General features: G+C 44.2%; 2 protein-coding genes across 2 annotated transcripts; both read left to right on the top strand.

Annotated features, from left to right (window-relative positions):
* Positions 1-7416: 7416 nt before the first annotated feature.
* Positions 7417-9409, top strand: LOC117858385 (zealexin A1 synthase). Its single transcript, XM_034741444.2, has 2 exons — positions 7417-8526; positions 8624-9409. The coding sequence occupies exons 1-2, from the start codon at positions 7609-7611 to the stop codon at positions 9236-9238; spliced, it is 1533 nt and encodes a 510-aa protein (XP_034597335.1). The 5' UTR covers positions 7417-7608; the 3' UTR covers positions 9239-9409.
* Positions 9410-9483: 74 nt separating this feature from the next.
* Positions 9484-18285, top strand: LOC117856603 (uncharacterized). The gene is made up of 18 exons (XM_034738935.2): positions 9484-10112; positions 10196-10718; positions 11224-11472; positions 11951-12039; positions 12158-12368; positions 12446-12627; positions 12753-12992; positions 13775-13962; positions 14152-14245; positions 14338-14394; positions 14484-14618; positions 15390-15455; positions 15655-15768; positions 16402-16563; positions 16655-16783; positions 16875-16976; positions 17487-17563; positions 17632-18285. The coding sequence occupies exons 1-18, from the start codon at positions 9549-9551 to the stop codon at positions 17993-17995; spliced, it is 3546 nt and encodes a 1181-aa protein (XP_034594826.2). The 5' UTR covers positions 9484-9548; the 3' UTR covers positions 17996-18285.
* Positions 18286-19175: the final 890 nt, after the last annotated feature.

Raw genomic sequence — 19175 nt, forward strand, 5'->3', positions numbered from 1 at the left:
ACGATAGTTACTAATTGAGCTCCAACTAACCCTGTAAGCTGGCGACAATCTTTCAAACAGCACAAACACTATACATAGGTACAGGTGTACTTCAATTAGATATTTGTACTAAGCCTTTTATTTCGTCAACACATGTTTCATTTCACGGGCTCAGATTGTAACTGCCAGCAAAATATCACCAGCTTTATGAATTTTTTTTTGTTTCTTTTAGTACTAAGCCAGAATTTCCAGTTGGTCCCAGTGTCTAAAGGGCTGGGTTGTATCCATCTTAAATGAAAGAACAAATTAAAATTAAAGGTTCTCCTTATAGTTAAAAATATATGCAACAGTGTATAACTGTAAAGTTCCATGTTTTAACACCACACAATAGTCAAATTTTGTATCCTTGGAAGAATGAGGCCTGCATATACTAAGATAAACTACAGAAGCTTTTCATGCGTTAGCGCAGGAGTTTTTTTCTGGTTAAAGTATGTAGGTTTCCTCACTCGAACACAGCCAGCCAGCAAAACATAGTACAAATTGATAGAGAACTGGTATAACTGTGAATTTTGTTCTTTTCTTCATTCTTCTTTTTGGGTAAAAATAATGTGGCCTAGCATGTGTACTTACCACAAGCAGTCTGGCTAGCTTTAATTTATCAGGGCACAAAAAATGTCATGAAGTTGAGATTTTTTCTCTCTTTTTCTTCAAAATAAGGGAAGCTTTATTAATCTTAGATACAGCAGAATGACATCAAGCTGGCGATACAATTATACCAGGGTCTATCCCTACCTCTACATAGCTAGGATACACGTAGTTGCCTATAAAATGGAAACAGAAGAACAGCATGCATGCCGCAGCAAATTACAATTTACAACACACAACTTAATCGATCTTCAATAATGCAATAAACATATGTATTGCTTTGATCGAATTCATTTCAACATCTTGCATTTTATAATATAAGTATTGATGATAAAAACTTGGACTCATATATGTAAAGTCCTGCTCCAGCAGGATACAATGATGCAGAGATATCACAATGAAGGTTTACAAGAGCAATAATTAAAAACGAGACAAGCCAAGCTGAGAAGATGGAGCCATCTGGTTGGGCTGTTCCATCCAATTCTTCTTAATCTTTCAGATCTCATCGTCATCCCAGTTCCAACCATAATAATGTTCCAGTTCATGCTCTGGGGTGTACCTGCAGTGATCTGCAAGGACCTCAACAAGGGTGGGAGGACCGAACTGACCTTGAAACCCAAACTGCATAATGTCTTCCTGCCTTTGGTCCGCGAGACGAACCGAAGAGGCAATGATGCCATGATGGAACAAGTTAGCTAGGGTTTCCACGAAGTAGATGCAGCCTCCTTCAACGGCAGGGAACATGTTGGCATCAACTGAGAAGGATCTCACTTTGTTGATGAAGATTGCACGGCTGCCGATGCTCACCATGGGTTCAAGAACCTTATTCACAGTGTCTACCTTGTGAACAAGTGCAGCTTGGCCTCCAGCGGTAGACCTGGTCACAAGTAGCAGCTCACCTGCAGACTCTACGAGGTAGTAATGAGGATGACCCTCTCTTAACCAAGATGCGGCATGGATAGTAGTGGGGTTCATCCTGATCATCTCCGCGGAGCGTTGTTGTGGTTGGGCTCCTTCATCAGCGACGATGGCATCTGATGCGGTGGAGAAGATGGATCCACTCCAGTTGACGACGTAGATGTCGCCGGCGAAGAGCTTCATGTTGGCGAGGAGGTCAGGGTATCGGACTCTATGCTCTTCAAAGTCTTGGCTGTCGAGATCCGCCCACCCCAGAAAGTCGAACAGGTTAGAAGCGAAAAGCATCAATGGCGAGGTGTTCACAGCCACCGCCCGGATCCCTTCAGCAAATATGGGCACCGAGAAAAAGGCCATGGATCCCGTGAGTGGGTTGAGCACAAGAGCACGGCAGGGCTGCCATGGCGGCATGCCTCCGTCCCACAGGACGAGGAGGCCTGCGTCCGTGGCGTTGATGTAGCGGTAGTTGCCGAGCAGGGGGATCTCCCTGGTGACTAGGCGGCAGGTCTTGAGGTTCACCATGGAGACGACGCGGTTGAGATGTGGGCTGCCGAAGTGCTTCTGCACAGCCCACGCCTTGGGCTGGAACCGCGGGTCGGCGCCGCCGTGCCTCTTGGGGTCGTCGGTGGCGCGGCGCCAGGTGTCGCAGGCTGCGCGGAAGTCGATGTAGTAGTCGAGGTCGTTGTCGGCGAGGAAGCGGTCGCCGATGAGGACGATGACGTTGTCGGGGAGCAGCCTCCAGTCCGGCCGCCCCGCCGTTGTAGACGACGATCGTCCACGGGGACGACGGCAGACTCTCTTCTTACTACCCAGAGACAACATGATGGATTGGCTGGCCATAACTTTCGCTTTGCTGCTCGTGGATTCTGCAAGCGATCGATGCAGGGAGTATAGGTGGCTATGGTATACAAGATATATAGGGAGCGTTAGATTTCCTAGCCTCAGGTGATTTCGAAATGGCCGCTGGCGTTTTTTGGAAAGGCTTAGTGGCGCCGCCGCATTGAGCTAGCTGTAGACTATCTCTACTATATAAAAACCAAATGAACACAAAAAAGCGGTCCAGTCATTGGGACGGGGCGCAATGTCGCTGCTTCGGCGTTTTTCGTCCGTCGGCTGCTCGGAAGCTGTTCAATCGGCACTTTCGTGACCTGCGACGCGCGGCCTTTCTCTTCCGCCTGCACGGAACGATCCTTCTCCCTGCGTGCCATCCGCCGCCGCCACTTCCCCTCCTTGCCTCCTTCTCCTACATCGCCATCCGTCACCGCCACTCCCTGCATCGTGCCACCAGCCGCAACAGCCGTCACTTCCTCCGTCACCAACCGCCGTCACCAGCCCCCACCGTCACTCCCTACGTTGCTAGCCCCCGTCAACCGGGCATTATAAAACATTTTCTTTGGCGCATCATAGGCAAAGAATAGGATAGATGGATTGGTGTGTGATATATATGTTTTGGACCACCATATATCAGTAACATAATGAAGTGTAATTAAACTGAATTTGTTTCTTTCCAGTAAGATAGAATGTGAATTGCCCGTAGCAACGCACGACCACGATCCTAGGATACTCATAATTTCATAGATCCGCACGAAGCGAATGCCTAGAGAACGAGCCTTCCTGATATAATAAGACATTATCTGAGGCGCATCACATTTCCATATTTGTACTCATTTTCACATGATTATTCTCCCCTTGAATCTAATGTATATTGTAATATAATTGTTTTGTTGCCTGTAGCAACATACGGGCACGATCCTAGTAATACATAATAGGGAGATGGATTACCTGGCTTGGCCCCTGGCATCGTATTACCTTCAAGGTGTGTATCTAAAAATGGACTGCGCCTCAACGTTCGGAATTTTTTTTTAAAAAAACTTGCTCATTTTAGAATACGTGAATTTGCGGGCATTCGAATTTCACAGCCTTTTTTTAAAAAAAATAAGGAATTGCACAGCCGAAAAAAGAAAAAACCGGAGGGAGTAACCATGGGGCATGGCCCCCCAGTTGCAGGCCTGGTTAATATGATTGCTCAATTCGATTCCATCAAGATTTAACGGAGGCCCGCCAAAGACCTTGCTGCCGGCCCGTGCAGCGCCATCCACCACCGGCCCACGGCCGCGAGCGTCGAAGTCGCGTGGTGCGCGTGCCTCATTGCACTCATCAAGTCATCATCCATCCATGGACGCTTGAGACCTGAAAAAACAAAAAGGGTCCATCTTTGGCTGCATCTCGTAGACATAGCTACTGAGCCTGACACTAGATAGCTTATTCTAAACATAGACAGCAAGTCAAATGCAGGAGAATGGAGCAACTCAAATACCAAATCTCATTATCCAATTACTAAGATTGTTTATTGCGTCCAAATCTATCTGTCCATTTCCGTATCTGGATTTGCCAGTTCGTACAACAATATACTAGAGAATGACCAATTACTTCTCCATGATCAGCCTTTTACTTGTCGCTCCATCTAACCCCTAATCTTCACTATCATCTCTCTGCATTTCTGCTGCACCAGTTAGCATGTACGTGACATGCATCACCCTCCTCCAGTTAGCATCTCATGTAGGAGTGCAGATAAATGACAGCTTAAACATATTAAGTGTTGCTAAGCATCTTAATTCTGCTATAATAAAATCTCAGCCTTATTAGCAAACAATACAAGACAACATCATGTAGTACTAAATAAAGTTAGTTGTAATTGTATCAGGAACTCATTTCTGAGACCACGGCGACGACAATAACATGGGCCATGTCTGAACTTATGAGGAAACTCACAAACCATGGAGCGAGCGCAGTCCACTATCTTGGGATGGTGATCAAGGAGACACTAGCCGTCTGTGCCATTGATTCTCCCAAGGTTTTGTGCTGATGAGCCGTGTAAGATGATGGGCTATGACATACCTGCACAGACCACTGTGTTTGTGAACGTATGGGCAATCGGTAGGGATGAGAAGAATTGGACCGATGCAGAGGAGTTGAGGCCCGAGAGGTTTGAAGATGGCATGGTTGATTTCAATGGCGCAGACTTTAGGTTCCTTCCCGGAGGCGCTGGTAGGAGGATGTGTCCTGGCTTGATGTTTGGGGTGGCCAGTGTAGAGTTGACACTTGCAAACCTCCTTTACCATTTTGATTGGAAGCTACCCAATGGATTAGGCTCTTGTGAATTGGATATGACCGAGTCTTATGGGATCACAGCACATCGAAGAACAGATCGATCTCTGGTTAGAAGCAACCCATTTTGTTCCCTTGGATTAAGTATAGTAAAAGGTTGATCCCATCGGTGTGGCTATCATTTTGTGTACTGTGGAAGTGTGGTTGGCTTGTCCTAGGAACTTTGAGTATGTTCCTGGTTCCTATTCGGTGTGTTTTATTGTGTTCATGTATTCATCATGAATCTTTTAGTGTGTTTTTGAATTTTACATTTAACAGTAATATAATCTTGTATATGAGCTCATGAAATGAAATTAGACTCGTTTCTTTCTTCGCCTTTTGCAATTGTTGCAACCTTTGCTCACTAATATAAGTCAATTAATTACCAAGAAAGCATTCAAGCCTGGTTAAATTAGTAAGTAATCTTCCTTGAACGAACTTTAAACTAATTAGCATGTTAGGTTTTAATTGTTGACAACTCAAACAATTAACAAAATCATGAGAATACTCCCACTTTCTCCCCCAATGTGTTTTACGCCATTGGACAAGCCTCTATGCCACTTTTTTATTGGGAATTTCATAAGGTGGACGTTCAGCGAGGGCCCAAGTCTTCACCCAAATATTGGGGAAGGAGATAATACTCTTTTCCACCATAAGATACCTCTGCTAAACCTTTTTACAAACCTCCGCTAAGCAAGAATTACCTGCTGATAATATCTCTTTGCCCTTGATATGTGCCACTGACATTTTCATCTACAATCCCAACTTCCAAGAGCCTTTTTAAACATGACTTGGGAATTTCAATCAAAGGACATAATGCTCGGTGAATAAATAAAACATGATCTCATTTGATCTTGCGTATCCCTCGAAAGAAAGTGCTGCTTATGAGCTATTACGATACGAATTTTTCTTAAGAGCTACAACACTACCATCGATGTTGCATAACAAAATAAATGATATGATGCTTCAATTAATTCATCTGGGGTTTGACCTTGGAATTGGCTTGTATTTTCATTTATCTTCTCTCTCGCTAAAGTAAAAAAAGTTATCTTCTTTTTTTTAGGGCAAAAAGTCATCTTCTTTTGGAGGCGTTGACTGCACCAAATAATTGCTTGGAAGCTGTCATTTTGCCACCCACAGTGAGCCACATGTGGCCTCAATGAGAGGGACACATGATCGTAACTTAATAATCCACACTACTCCAGATAAGCTCTTGACAGTTCTTGAAAATGCCAAATATCAGATTTGCGTTTTTGTGCTTCGCACGTAACTCGCTCTCTTATTAATATAAGCTGGCAATGTTTAAAATACTCGAGTCTTAAAAAAAGAATGTTCAACTTACAAGCAATCCTTGCAAGCATCTGCGAACAAACAATGCTAGCTGGTAGCAGATGCAGTTGCCACCTGAAGTTTGTTTTGGCTTTTTCATCAGAGCCAATTTTCCCGGAGGCTTTGATGAATGATTTTTAGAGCTGGGGTCAGCTAGCCATTGGAATTCTTCATCGCTGTAAATAACATCGATCGGGCGAGTCAAACAATGGATGATATAAAATGATCATGATAGTAATCCTAATCCCGATGCCGTACGGAGTTTTAGTATTGATTTGCATTATTGCGTATACTCCACCGGCTTTGCATTATCCCGAACAAGACCACCTAACAATGCATGCGTGCTCATGGACGCATTTCTATTTCCTCAGGATGTTTTCGCTGCGGGCTCGGAGACCACGGGAACAACGACCATTTGGGCCATGTCTGAGCTCATTAGAAACCCGGCCGCGCATGATGGAGAGAAGTCCGGCAAGTTCTTCAAGGCAAAGCTAGGGTGGCAGAGGCAGACATCCAAGGGAAGCTCCCCTACCTCCAAATGGTGATCAAGGAGACGCTAAGATTGCACCCTCCCAAGGTTCTGTGCTGAATCGACTGAGGTCCTTGGCTTCGACGTACCCGATCGAGGGTACCACGGTGTCTGTCAATGTATGGGCGCTTGGCAGAGATGAAAATTCATGGGCCGATGCACACAAGTTCAAGCCAGAGAGGTTTGAGGATGGCACGATCGACTTTAGTGGTACAGACTTGAGGTTCGTTCCTGGTGGTTCCGGTCCAAGGATGTGCCCGGGTTTGACGTTTGGGTTGGCCAATATTGAGATAGCACTTGCAAGCCTCCTCTACCACTTGGATTGGAACTTGATGTGATTGGTCTTGGTTTGTCACATAAATAATTTTCTCATGGTTCGCAAAGAGACTATTTTAAGTTGTCAAAGATATTCATTGTATTTTAATAATGATGATAAAAAAGAAGCCATATCCCTCGATCTTATTATGCTTCATATGATTTTTATTTTACTCGAATTGTATTAGTATCGAAATCCTTCCTTATGAATTGGAAGTTTAGCCATCCATATCCAATTAAAGAGTAGCTATCCATGGTTTTAGCACTCGAAGCCATTTTGGACACTCAAATTTGCTTGGAGTTGGCGGGGTGGCAGGTAAAACTTCGAATATGTGAGATGGTAATAAACTGAGACGCTTTGGGATTTTTAAACGCCGCCAGCATATCGTGAAGAGGCGTAATCGGATCTAATATAATAAATTCTAGCCACACTACACAAAGTGTAGGTTGCCTTGCTTTTTGTAAAGAAGATGCGATGCTTCTGCTGATCTGAGCTTTGACGCTGGAAATTTCTTGTTTATTCATTTATATATCTTCTTCGGGAGCATGGCATTGGCTATACCGTGGTGAGCCATGTGGCCAACATGATTGCAAGTTTGCAACTCAATAATACCAAACTGCTCCAGATAGGGATGGTAATGGTTCATAGCAGAAACAACTGACCGCAAGATAGGGATGTGGCCAACCGACCGCAAGATTTGGATCCGTGCTTTGCTTACCTAAAGAATCAACTGCTAGCATTCCTTGTCATGGCAGAAACAGCACCGGCTGCGTTCTACACCCTGCTCTGCCTCGTCGGTGGCGTCATCGTGCTCCTAAAGTTGACGAAGGCCGTCTTCTCCCGGCGCGGCGCCGGCTTGAACCTGCCTCCTGGGCCATGGCCGCTGCCGGTCATCGGGAACATGCACTGCCTGCTCGGCGCACTGCCGCACCACGCGATGCGGGGGCTGGCGCGGAGGTACGGCGCCGTCGTGTTCCTCCGCCTGGGGCACGTCCCCACGGTGGTGGTCTCGTCCCCGGAGGCGGCGAGGGAGGTCTTGAAGACCCACGACGCCGTCGTCTCCGACCGGCCCCTGTACGTGACCGCGGACATCCTCACCTACGGCGGCCAGAACATCGCCTTCGCGCCCTCCGGCAGCCGGCACTGGAAGGAGGTCCGGCGGCTCTGCGCCACGGAGCTGCTGGGCCCCAAGCGCGTGCTCTCCTTCCGCCCCATCCGGGAGGAGGCGGCGGCGAGCCTGGTCCGGTCCGTCGCCGCGGCGTCGCCGGCCGCCGTGAACCTCAGCGAGAGGATCAAGGTCCTGATGAACGACATCCTGATGAGGTGCGCCGTCGGCGACACGTGCCCGATGAGGGACGAGTACATCGCGGAGCTGGACAAGGGGCTCGAGCTCGTGGCCGGGTTCAACCTCGTCGACCTGTTCCCGGGCTCGCGGCTCGCCAGGACGCTCGGCGCCGGCTCCCTGCGCGCCGCAAAGGAGGTGCACGGCAGGGTCCATCGCATCGTGCAAGCCATCATCCAGGACCATAAGAGCAAGGGGCTCAACGGCGACGGCGAGGAGGGAGGCGGTCGCCGGGACGACATCCTCGGCGTCCTGCTACGGCTTCAGCGAGACGGTGGGCTGGAGACCGTCCTCACCACACAAGTTGTCTGCGGCGTGTTGTTCGTAAGTCACATCACATGCGTTTCAGTCCTCTGCTGGTAACTGAAAAAAAAGATATTTTTAACATATACGCATCGATTTTTGTTACAATTTCCATCAGGATGTTTTCGCTGCGGGCTCAGAGACTACTGCAACGACGACCATATGGGTGATGTCTGAGCTTGTGAGGAACCCGGCCGTGATGCAGCGAGCACAGTCAGAAGTCCGGCAACTCCTTCAGGGCAAAACAGGGGTAGCAGAGGCAGACATCCAAGGGAGGCTCCCCTACCTCCAAATGGTGATCAAGGAGACACTCAGATTGCATCCTCCCGTGCCGCTGATCCTTCCAAGATCCTGTTCTGAACCGGTTAAGATCATGGGCTACCACGTACCTAAGGGTACAACGATCTTTGTGAATACTTGGGCGATTGGTAGGGACGACAAGTCATGGCCGGATGCAGACGAGTTCAAGCCTGAAAGATTTGAGGTCGACTTCAGGGGTGCGGAGGACTTCAGATTCCTCCCTGGTGGTGGCGGTCGAAGGATGTGCCCCGGTTTAACATTTGGGTTCGCTAATATTGAGATAGCCCTTGCAAATATGCTTTACCATTTCAATTGGAAGTTGCTTAATGGAGCGGATCCCAGTGAGCTAGATATGACCGAATCATATGGCATCACGGCACGGCGGAAGACTCAACTCTTGTTGGAAGCTACACCATTCGTTCCAATAGACTAATAAATTATTTTGTAAGATTATGTTCATTTTGAATGTGTTTTTTACTCTCTAATTCATCTACACGTTTCTTATATATGTTTTTGAATTGTAAATTTATATCATAGTGTATTTGCGTGAGTGATGATTGTTTTTTTATCACAAAATGTGGTGGTTAAAATGTTGATTTGTTCACATTTTGAAATGTTTGAAATGTTCGGTCATTTTAAACGGAAGGTGTATATGATCCAAACCTTAACCCTAGGCAGGAAGATCAGTCTCCCCAACTCAAAACCCCCAAACCCCTTCCCGGCGGCGTCAGACCACCGCGGCCATGAAGCGGAAGCAGAGAGCCTCGGCGGCTGCCGCCACCGCCGACCCCGACTCCGACGCCGAGGAGCCCTCCCAGACCCAGCTCCCCCTCGATTCCTTCTCGGGCGACGCCTGCGCCGCCCTCACCGCGCGCTACGGCCGCTCGGCCGCCCCGCAGCACCGCCACCTCCTCGCCTCAGCCGCCGCTATCCGCTCCATCCTCCTCGACGACGGCCTGCCCCTTACCCCGGCGTCCTACCTCCCCGCGGCCGTCTCCGCCCTTCGCGCCGCCGGGCCCGCAGACCCCGCCGCCGCCGCCGCCCTCGCCTCTCTGCTTGCAATCCTCCTGCCCCACATCCCATCCTCCCCTTCATCCCTCCCGCCGGACGCCGCCTCCGAATCTGCCTCCGCACTCGCCGCCTTCCTCTCGCCCCCCGACGCCTCCCGGCTCCCGACAGGCACCGTGCGCTCGGTGGTCAAGTCGCTCGGACACTTGACCCTCCATCTCGATGCTGCTGCCGATTGGGATGCTGTGGCGGCGCCTCTGGAAGCTCTCCTTGCGGCTTCTGTGGACCAGCGGGCCAAGGTGAGAAAACTAGCAGGGATTACTGAATTTGTTACGGACATTTAGCAACCTCGCTCATGTGGATGCCAATTGCTGCCTTCTAGGTCCGAAAATGTGCGCAGGAGAGCGTCGAAAAACTGTTTGCCTACTTGGAGCAGTGTGGTTGTGCGAAGAAAGCTAGCGATGCTGCAATTGGCATGTTTGAGAAGCACATTTCTTTGGCGCGAAGTCTTATCAATTCGAATTCAGATATTTCTGAGGGTAAAGAGACAGATGCAGCTCATATGCTAGGTGCAATGGTAACTTTAGTTCCATATCTATCCAAGAAGGCAAGGAAGAAGGTGTTCTCAGATGCTTATCAGTTATTGAGCCCTTGTTTTACCCCACTTACAAGGCACATTCTTAGGCTTTTGGCAACCTTGGTGGATCATCTGAAGGCTGAAAGTGTTGAATCTGAGGTGGAGAGTCTTGTACCCTTGGTGGTTGCTTACCTGCCATACGATGAGAAGAAGCCTGATGATACCATTGTCTCAGCATTGCACCTAATGAAAAGTTGCTTGGATAAACTTGTTGGCTGCTCAAAATTGTGGGTGGAGGTTCTTCCAACTGCCTTTGAGGCAGTTTCAGGTGCGTGTGTTTACATGTTTCATGAATCAGCCTTATCTAGTTATATATTGACACTTCTAATATGATGTACACATATCCAGTCAGAAAAGTATCACAGTTTCCTATTGGCTGAAATTCTTTGGAAATAGTGATCTCTTTTGTTATGATATGTCATATGTGCACATTGAATCTGTAGCATGCTTCCTCCAATGTCTTCAAAGTTTCAATTGGAAGAAACTCCCGATCGTTCAAAGTTGCCATCTTGGTTTTTTGGGTTGTTTTCTACAGCATATCTTCTCCCGTTTTCTGTGATGTTTTCATTTTGGTTCATACTTAACTACTTAGGTAGTTAGGCTTCTTGCGAATATTGCATCCTTTAGGATCTATACGTCGTCCACATTGATTGTGATTCATGCTTATGCACCCTCATAATGTCACTGTTTCACACCTTTTCTATTTTAATTATTCTTTATATTCAATATAATGCTTACCTACCTAACATATTGTGTAACTCCCAATTTGGCAGGATACTTAGTGCTGGGCAGAAAATGTTCTGACGATATAGCAAAAGTGGTGCAAGACTGTATTGATTCTCATATTGACCATAATGTTTTTGTCACTAACGGATCACAGCTAAGTAAATGTGACGTTGAGGGTTTGAGCGATCAAGCTGCCATGAAATCAATCTGTTTAACAATCAATAGCAGGCTTCACACGTGTGCTTGTCCTCCGGATAGTATATTAACTGTAATCTTGGTTTTATTTCTCAAACTTGGTATGTCTTTAGTTTTTTTCAGCAGTGATACCTCTTATCTTCAGTAGGATTATACCAGAGATATTCTGAACTAGGAATAACTAACCTCACCATCAGGTGCATTGTTTTCATTTTTGAATGGGATTTACCTTCGCATAAAACTGCATGTGCCTTTTCTTGTATATCATATGTAAATCGTGCATGTTCATACTGTGCAAAATGTGCATGTTCATACTGCAAAATGTGCATTTCGATCACTAACAAGCACTTGATACACTACAAAAGGGTAGATATTCAGCATAAAATAAATGTGTTCGCTTCAAAACTAGTAAAAGTACCTAAATTAGCCATTTTAGACTGACAGATCAAAGTTTGAAAGGACTCTCCCAACACCTTTCAGAGCTGTTCCTATTCCATTTTGCATATATGCTAATATCCAGCTCTTTGTATCATTCATTTGATTGATTCTTTAACTTTTCTTTTTGCATTATTCTTCCAGGGGAGAGTTCTTTTGTCTTTATGAAAGATATCCTACTTACCTTGGCACGGTTTGCTATGAAAATGGACAAAGAATCACAACTAAAGAATGTAAGTTCATTTATTGCTGTGATGCCCCTCAATATAGAGCGCATCTCAACTTCTTTCGTACAATTATATTTAAGTGCTTCTTAAATTGTAGTTTTCATTGAATTTACGTCATGTGCAGGTTGAAGAATGCATTGGAGCAGCAGTGATTGCTATGGGACCAGATAAAGTCCTTTCCTTAATCCCGATAGCTTTTGATGAAGACCGGTTGACATGCTCAAATACTTGGCTTCTACCTATTTTGGATAAGTATACATATGGAGCCCCGCTGCAACTTTTTCTAGAGCGTATTGTGCCACTAGCAAAATCTGTACAAAATGCATCTGACAGGGGTAAGTTGTTAGATACAAATAACTCGTTCAAGTGCAGACACAACCCAGTTTCATATCCCTTTTTCTTTCATTTTCAGTCAAGAAAGGACGGAAACGTAAAGATTTGCAATCTTGGACTAATCAACTATGGAAGTTGCTTCCTTCCTTCTGCCGCTATCCAGTTGATGTACATCATAGTTTTGGTTCCCTGTCCAAGTTGCTGGTAGAAATTTTGAAGTGTGATGAGTGTCTGTACAAATCTGCTGTTGAAGCCTTGCAGGTTTAGACATTCAGTTGTCATATAATGCAGTTCTTTTGTTAAATCTCGTTGATATTCTGCCCTCGGAACTATAAAGATGGTCAATGTCTTATCTGATATATTTATTTTAATTATTTGTTTCTCAGCAACTTGTAGATGGAACCAGAAAATTAAGTAGCAATGATCAAGATGTTGAAATATATATGGAACTTTCAGCCTTGTTCTCCTCAAAACCTATTACTTTCAGATGTGCACGTTTAGAGAGGTGCTCCAAAAAAGAAGCCCGCAAGAATTTGAAAGTTCTAGCATCACATTCTGCCGATCTTCTCTGCACTTTTGCAGACTATTTCCTTGACTCCTCACCAGAAAAGCGTGCTCATTTGAAGGTGCATCACCTACTCATTTCTTTATATTTGTTAATTGGTCTCGCTATGCTTATTTAGATCTTTAAACTACCAAGTCTGTCATGTACATGTGCATGTTGATAAAACGTCTTACATTATCTTAATCCGGTCACATCTTTAAAATCATTGTGCTGCACCCTATTTTTGCCTCAAATTTTTTATCAGAACAGGATTGGTTACCGCAACCTACCTATTTTGTTTAAATTTGTGCTTCTGAATTTTGTTAACTAAGTTCGTTTCATTGACGTAGGTTAGGTAAACCAGTGAGGTATACTTTTTTTCTATCCAAGTGCAAATTTTACTAAGATAAATTTCGACACTAACCATCTGAGATCAAACCTTCACATTTTTCCATTCTGAAATGTTCCTCTGTACTAATAAATAGTAAACAGCTCTACCTGTTATGGATAAAACTCAAGAAGAATGAACCAGGATATTTTGTTTTCCAAACAATTAACATCCTGAATAGCTGAAATCTAAGTGCCAACTGAATAAGTTGAGATGTTCCAATATTTCCAGCAAAATCCGTAAACTCTGCATAGTGGAACATTTGAAAATCCAGCTTCCCTCTTTCTTTCAGGATCAGTTTGAACTTGTAATAATTTTGTTGACGGCCATTCATTGGCCTATGTGATTTCAAGCATTACTATATTTTTTAAGCTTGAAAGTTCCTGTGTTAATATGTTGTGCTTATTGGCAATCCTTTTTGCGCTATACATTTACATTCTGTAACATTTGATCTGGTCATCTCTATATTTTTCCAGGTCGCTTTGAGATGCCTGGCTCAACTTTCTGGTAGCACGAACGTATGTGAACTTTTTGTTTCACTAGTCAAAAGGTTTGATTTAGAAGATACTCAATTGGAGTCAGACAGTCAAGAATGCAAAACTGATGAACCAGATAGAAAGGATGAAGAAAGTACTGATACAGCAGAGGAGCTAAACAATAGGAGGTTTGCTGCTTCTTTTCACTCGTCTACAAGATTAGTTTTTCATGCTATCAATTTGTTTCTGTTGAGAAAAGGAGCACACAAACTGCTTGATGAGTAGTTTTGCTTGTGCATATCTCTTATAATCTCATCTTGTTACTTTGTGCTAGTCTAGGCTTTATACGCTAAATGATTATAGTTTTGCTTGTGCAGGTCTCTTCTGTTAGAACTTATATCCACATTCGCTGAAGTTGCTGATGAAGATCTTCTGGATAAACTCTTTGGATTTATCAAGTCTTGTTTGCTGGTACTCTATATTTATTTCTGCTCCTGCTACCCCTAAGATTGCAACTCTTAGTAAACATTCATTTTTCATGAACTTTATCTTTTCCTCTGCAGAACACCAGCATGTCTTGTCACAGCAAAGCTCTCTTAGCATTAAGCATGATTGTGAAGGTCAGTGGTAGTTTTCTATATTCAATTTGGACTTCTGGACACCTCCATGTTTCTTTGTCTTCTTGCTTGACATGGTCCTTTTGTTTCAGGAACATAATGAATATTCTTTAGTACATTTGGATGAAATAATGCTATTACTTCATGGAATGAAACCAGCTTTGGATAACACAGTTTTAGAAAGCCAACTATTATGCTACCAGCATTTGTTGGTTCACATGATTAAGGTAGGTCGACAGTTTTTTCCCCCAATGGTCATAATGTGGTTAGTGTCTGGAGCTTCGCTTTATAGAGGGCCTGGGTTATGAAATTTCATGGGTGCTTTGTTTGTCAAAGCATTTTTGGTTTTTCTCTGGACCATCATGCAAAGCCAGAACCTGTTTTGCCTAGCTTGTTTCTCTGTTGTTGTTAAATAACATGGTTTTCTGCCTGCTATCTCAGATGATATATTTTACATAAACCAATTAAAATTAAAAGCAGGTGTCTTACAGTCCTCGAGGTGCTTTTTCTTCACATTTATTTAGTAAATTTCTGCTCAGCAAGAAAATAAATAAATATGTCGATTACATTCAACTTGTAGATAGTTTAACTTGACACATCTAAATTGCAGGACAAATTGCTCAAGTTTATTTCCTAAGCTACACACTCTTTTGCACCTTAACCAAATGTTAGTGCAACAACATGACTTGCACTTTTGTAATGTGTATGTTTGTTGTGCCTGTAATAAATATTCAACTCAATAACGACTGCATTCTTCATATTTATGTGTTCATCTGATCAGATTTGCTTCATTAGAATAACATTATGATGTAGTTTTGAAAATGGATGAAATATGACTGCATTTCTTGCCATGCACTTCTGTTCATGAACTACATTATCCTAGTTTCGTTTTATATAGTTTGGGTTTGTCTGTCTGCTTTTATTATGTTTGTTATATTTCCTTTTTTCTGACAAAATGTTTGTTGTCTTTCTCTGACCTACATTTTCACTATTTCAAGGTCAATGAAGAGAACACCAGCAAGAAGGCATTCTTGATTCTAAATGAGCTAATAGTTGCACTAAAGGTTTGTTTGTTTTTAAATGAGAACGACATGTTGAACAATTATCAAATGTGTTTTAGTAATATCCTGCCAAGGGTACACCGTTCCTGTATGGAAATCTGGACAGGAATAATGTATGGAAAATGCTGTGACATGAGATATTTTCTTTCTCTGATGCCAGTATGATTTATTTATTCAAATTTGCCTTCTTTTTCTGGTGCAGTCTAAGAAGGAGAGTAGAAAATTAGCATATGATGTGCTCCTGGCAGTTAGTGCAAACTTGAGAAGCTCAGGGTCAAATAGTGCAGATTCAGATCTTCAACGATTGTTTACAATGGTTAGTTCAAGAAAATACTCTACTCTTAAGATATATTCCTTTGTTTCGTTTGGTTTTGAAATTTAATTCTGCCTGTCTGATGGTGACAATTAGTTTTTATTTCCTGCTGCTAATTATTTCTGCACAATGTTTATATTTGGAATAAATGTAGGGGCATGTTCTCTCCATTTCTTGTTTTGACTTGTTACTTTTATGAAGTGACATGTCCATTAATACCTTTAATGAGTTATAGCGTTTGATGCTTTACTGCATTAAGTATATAAGAATAACTCTCATGGAATATTCAGAACTATGGAGGCTTATGAATAAGCACAATCCAGACATGGAGCTTGTTCAGTAGTTAATCAACTGACCTAGTTTTCTTCCCCCAATTCAGAACTTTTTGCAAACTTGTAATGTCTATAAGACACATCATGTTTGGCTTATTTTGTGTGAACATGGCATAAATAATCAATGCAATTATGTATGCAAGTGCATAAGATGCACATAGAAGTTCCATTATTGGAAATTATTGACTATGGCTTATTTTCTGTGACTGTGGCATAAATACTCATTGTGATTCTGTATGACAATGCATAAGATGCATATAAAGTTCCATTATTGGAGATTATTGACTATCTTCTTGTTTTTCAGATAATGGGATATCTTTCAACTCCATCTCCTCACATAGTGAGTGGAGCAATTGCTGCACTGTCATTGCTTATATACAGTGATGCTAATTTTTGCATGGAAGTTCCAAATCTGATACAATCAGTTTTAGTGTTGCTGCAACATAAAGCCATTGAAGTAACTAAAGTGAGTTCTGTGACTCTATGTCCATCTTAAAGTTCTTTTCCTATTGTTGGGGGGTCTGATATGTTCTATTATATATGATTTATGGTTTTAGGCAGCCTTGGGTTTTGTTAAGGTATTGGTAACCTCTTTGCAACCAGAAAAACTACTGAATTTGCGAGCAGATATCATGAAGGGGATACTAGAATGGTCATCAGTTACAAAGCACCATTTCAAAGCAAAGGTTAATAGAACTGTTCCAGGGTTCAATTGCTATATTTTATTGTGTTCTGTGCAGGGTACCTATAATATGGCATGCTGTGATGTCTTTGCAGGTTGTACTAATATTAGAAATATTGATCAGGAAATGCGGGTTTGATGCTATCAACTTAGTTACACCTGATAAGTACAAAAAATTCGTTAACAGTGTCGAGGAGGTGAGATTCCCATACTAAGCTTGTTGTCCCTTTGTTCTTTTTATGAACTTTGTATCTATAATGAGTTAGCTAAGGAATGTTGAGACCATAATTGATCCTAATTTGTTTCTTGTTGTTTAATTTATTAAACAGAAGAGCTAACATTATCAAACTAGCTCACACATGTTGAGCAAAACTGATTGCATGTGTGACCAATATTTTTCAGGGCATGTCTAGGTATTTATAAACTACATGCCTAGTCATACAGTAAATCATAGGGATAATTGCCAAATTATTTCAGCAAAACCTTATATAACAGAAATATCACTGAGCCACATCAATGTCAAGTGACTAAGTGATGCCTGGTCTGACAATGTATGACTGACAGTGTATGTTAGCCACTCGAATGAACCAATTGGCCGATTAAGTAATCAAAGTAGAAACATCCTGTACCCATTTTTATAGTTTGTACTATATTCATTAAACTGATTTTAATGTATCACTAAAGTAGTGTGTACTCACAATTTTCAGGGCCGCAATGGGAATCATAGTCTAGCTGATGGTGCGGAGTCTGAGTCTAAAGAACACAAACAAAATGATGCCAAAAGGTTAGCCTGAGTCTGCGTGTTTTATGTTTGTCCTTAACAAATTACTTATATGTTTTAGTACTGTACAGGAGAAAACGTATTGATTCCAATGATGAAACTGGACAAGAAGGAACACCTAGTCGTCGACCACCGTCAAAGAGTTGGTCAGCTGGGAAGCAGGCAAAGGATTTTCATTTCAAGAAAGGGGCAGGGAGAGGTAACCCTCATGCTGCAAAAAGCCATAAAAGTAAAGCTTCAGGTGACAAAGGCAACAGGACTAATTTCAAGTCGAAGTCCAAATGGCAACCAGGAAACAGTCAAGGAAGCAGAGGTGATAAATCGCCTGGCAGTAACAAGAAAACTAGGGTGGGTGCCTTCAGCAAGACGCAAAATAGTGGGAGTAGAGCACCTGGGCACTCTCCTAGTTTCAAGAAGCGTAAAAGGACAGCATGAGGTTTCAGTTTCCCTTGCATCATCAAGGCACTGACGAGCATGGATTTGATGAGATGGCTCGGAATTTTGCAGCATCGAGCCCAGCACATACCTACCGAGATGCTTCCATCTTGAAGATCTTTGCAGACCTTATGGGTGAAATGAGGGTCGTAGTGAATCTGTTGTGAATCCACCTTTTTTGTAAAGTAAATTTTTGACTTGTAGGTGGATTGAGTATTGTTACAATCGATGGATTTTGATGAATCTGTCGGATTTTCATTTTCTCATCAGCGGAGCTGCCAGTTTGGTTAGACTGATGGCATCAGACTCGTCGAGCTTGTTCTGAACTACTGATCCTTTTGCTATCGAGCGAGAATGTGAGATGCAGCACGACCCCGCTGCTCTAGCTTGGGTTTGGAGCCTCTTGGTCTCGTGCCGCTCCTCGTCCTCCTCCTCTGTCGTCGCCGAAGCGAGGAAGTCTCTCAGGAGGTCCAGCTACCTTGCCTACATAAAACAGCAGCTGCTAACAGACGTGGATGCCGCCAAGAGAGAAAAATTGCTGCAAGCAAGGCTTCGTGCATGCGGGGCTCCACCGCCAAGACCTGCACGGCATGGACCTTTACGAGATCAAGGTGATCGAATTCCTGGAGCACGGCGGCGCATCCGCGCAGCTGCTGGAGTTCCGCTGCCTCGGCGCTCAAGCCGCCGCGCCCCCGGAAGAGGATGAGGCAGCTATCGAGATTCTACCCGCCACCGGCCTCCCGGAAGCCGCCGCGTTCGAGAGCTGGCACTTCGGGCCCCGCCTGGTGGTCGCCGGCGAGCGGCTGCTGCTGCTAGCTGCTGCTCATGACGGACCCGGCTCACCGCGGCGCGGCGGGCCAGCCGGCGAAGGTGCAGAAGGTGAGCGTGCACGCGCTCCAAGAGATGCCGGACGGGACGATGAGGTGGGGAGGAGGTGGACAACCTCGGCGGGTACAGCGTGTTCGTGGACTGCGCCGGGAAGACCGCCGACGCGGCAGGCTGCGGCGACACGTCGCCGGCAACTGCATCTACTTCGCGGAGATGACGTTCTACCGTGGAGATTGTCAGCGCTACTGGAGGTCGCTCTCGCCGTGGTGGAAGTGGGAGCATTTCACCGCCGGCGAAAATAAGGAGGTGACCATCTCCCGTGGGCGGACGTCGCAGACATGGGCAAGACTCT

This window comes from Setaria viridis, chromosome 5 (assembly GCF_005286985.2).
Source record: "Setaria viridis chromosome 5, Setaria_viridis_v4.0, whole genome shotgun sequence".
In the NCBI taxonomy this organism is placed as follows: Eukaryota; Viridiplantae; Streptophyta; class Magnoliopsida; order Poales; family Poaceae; genus Setaria; species Setaria viridis.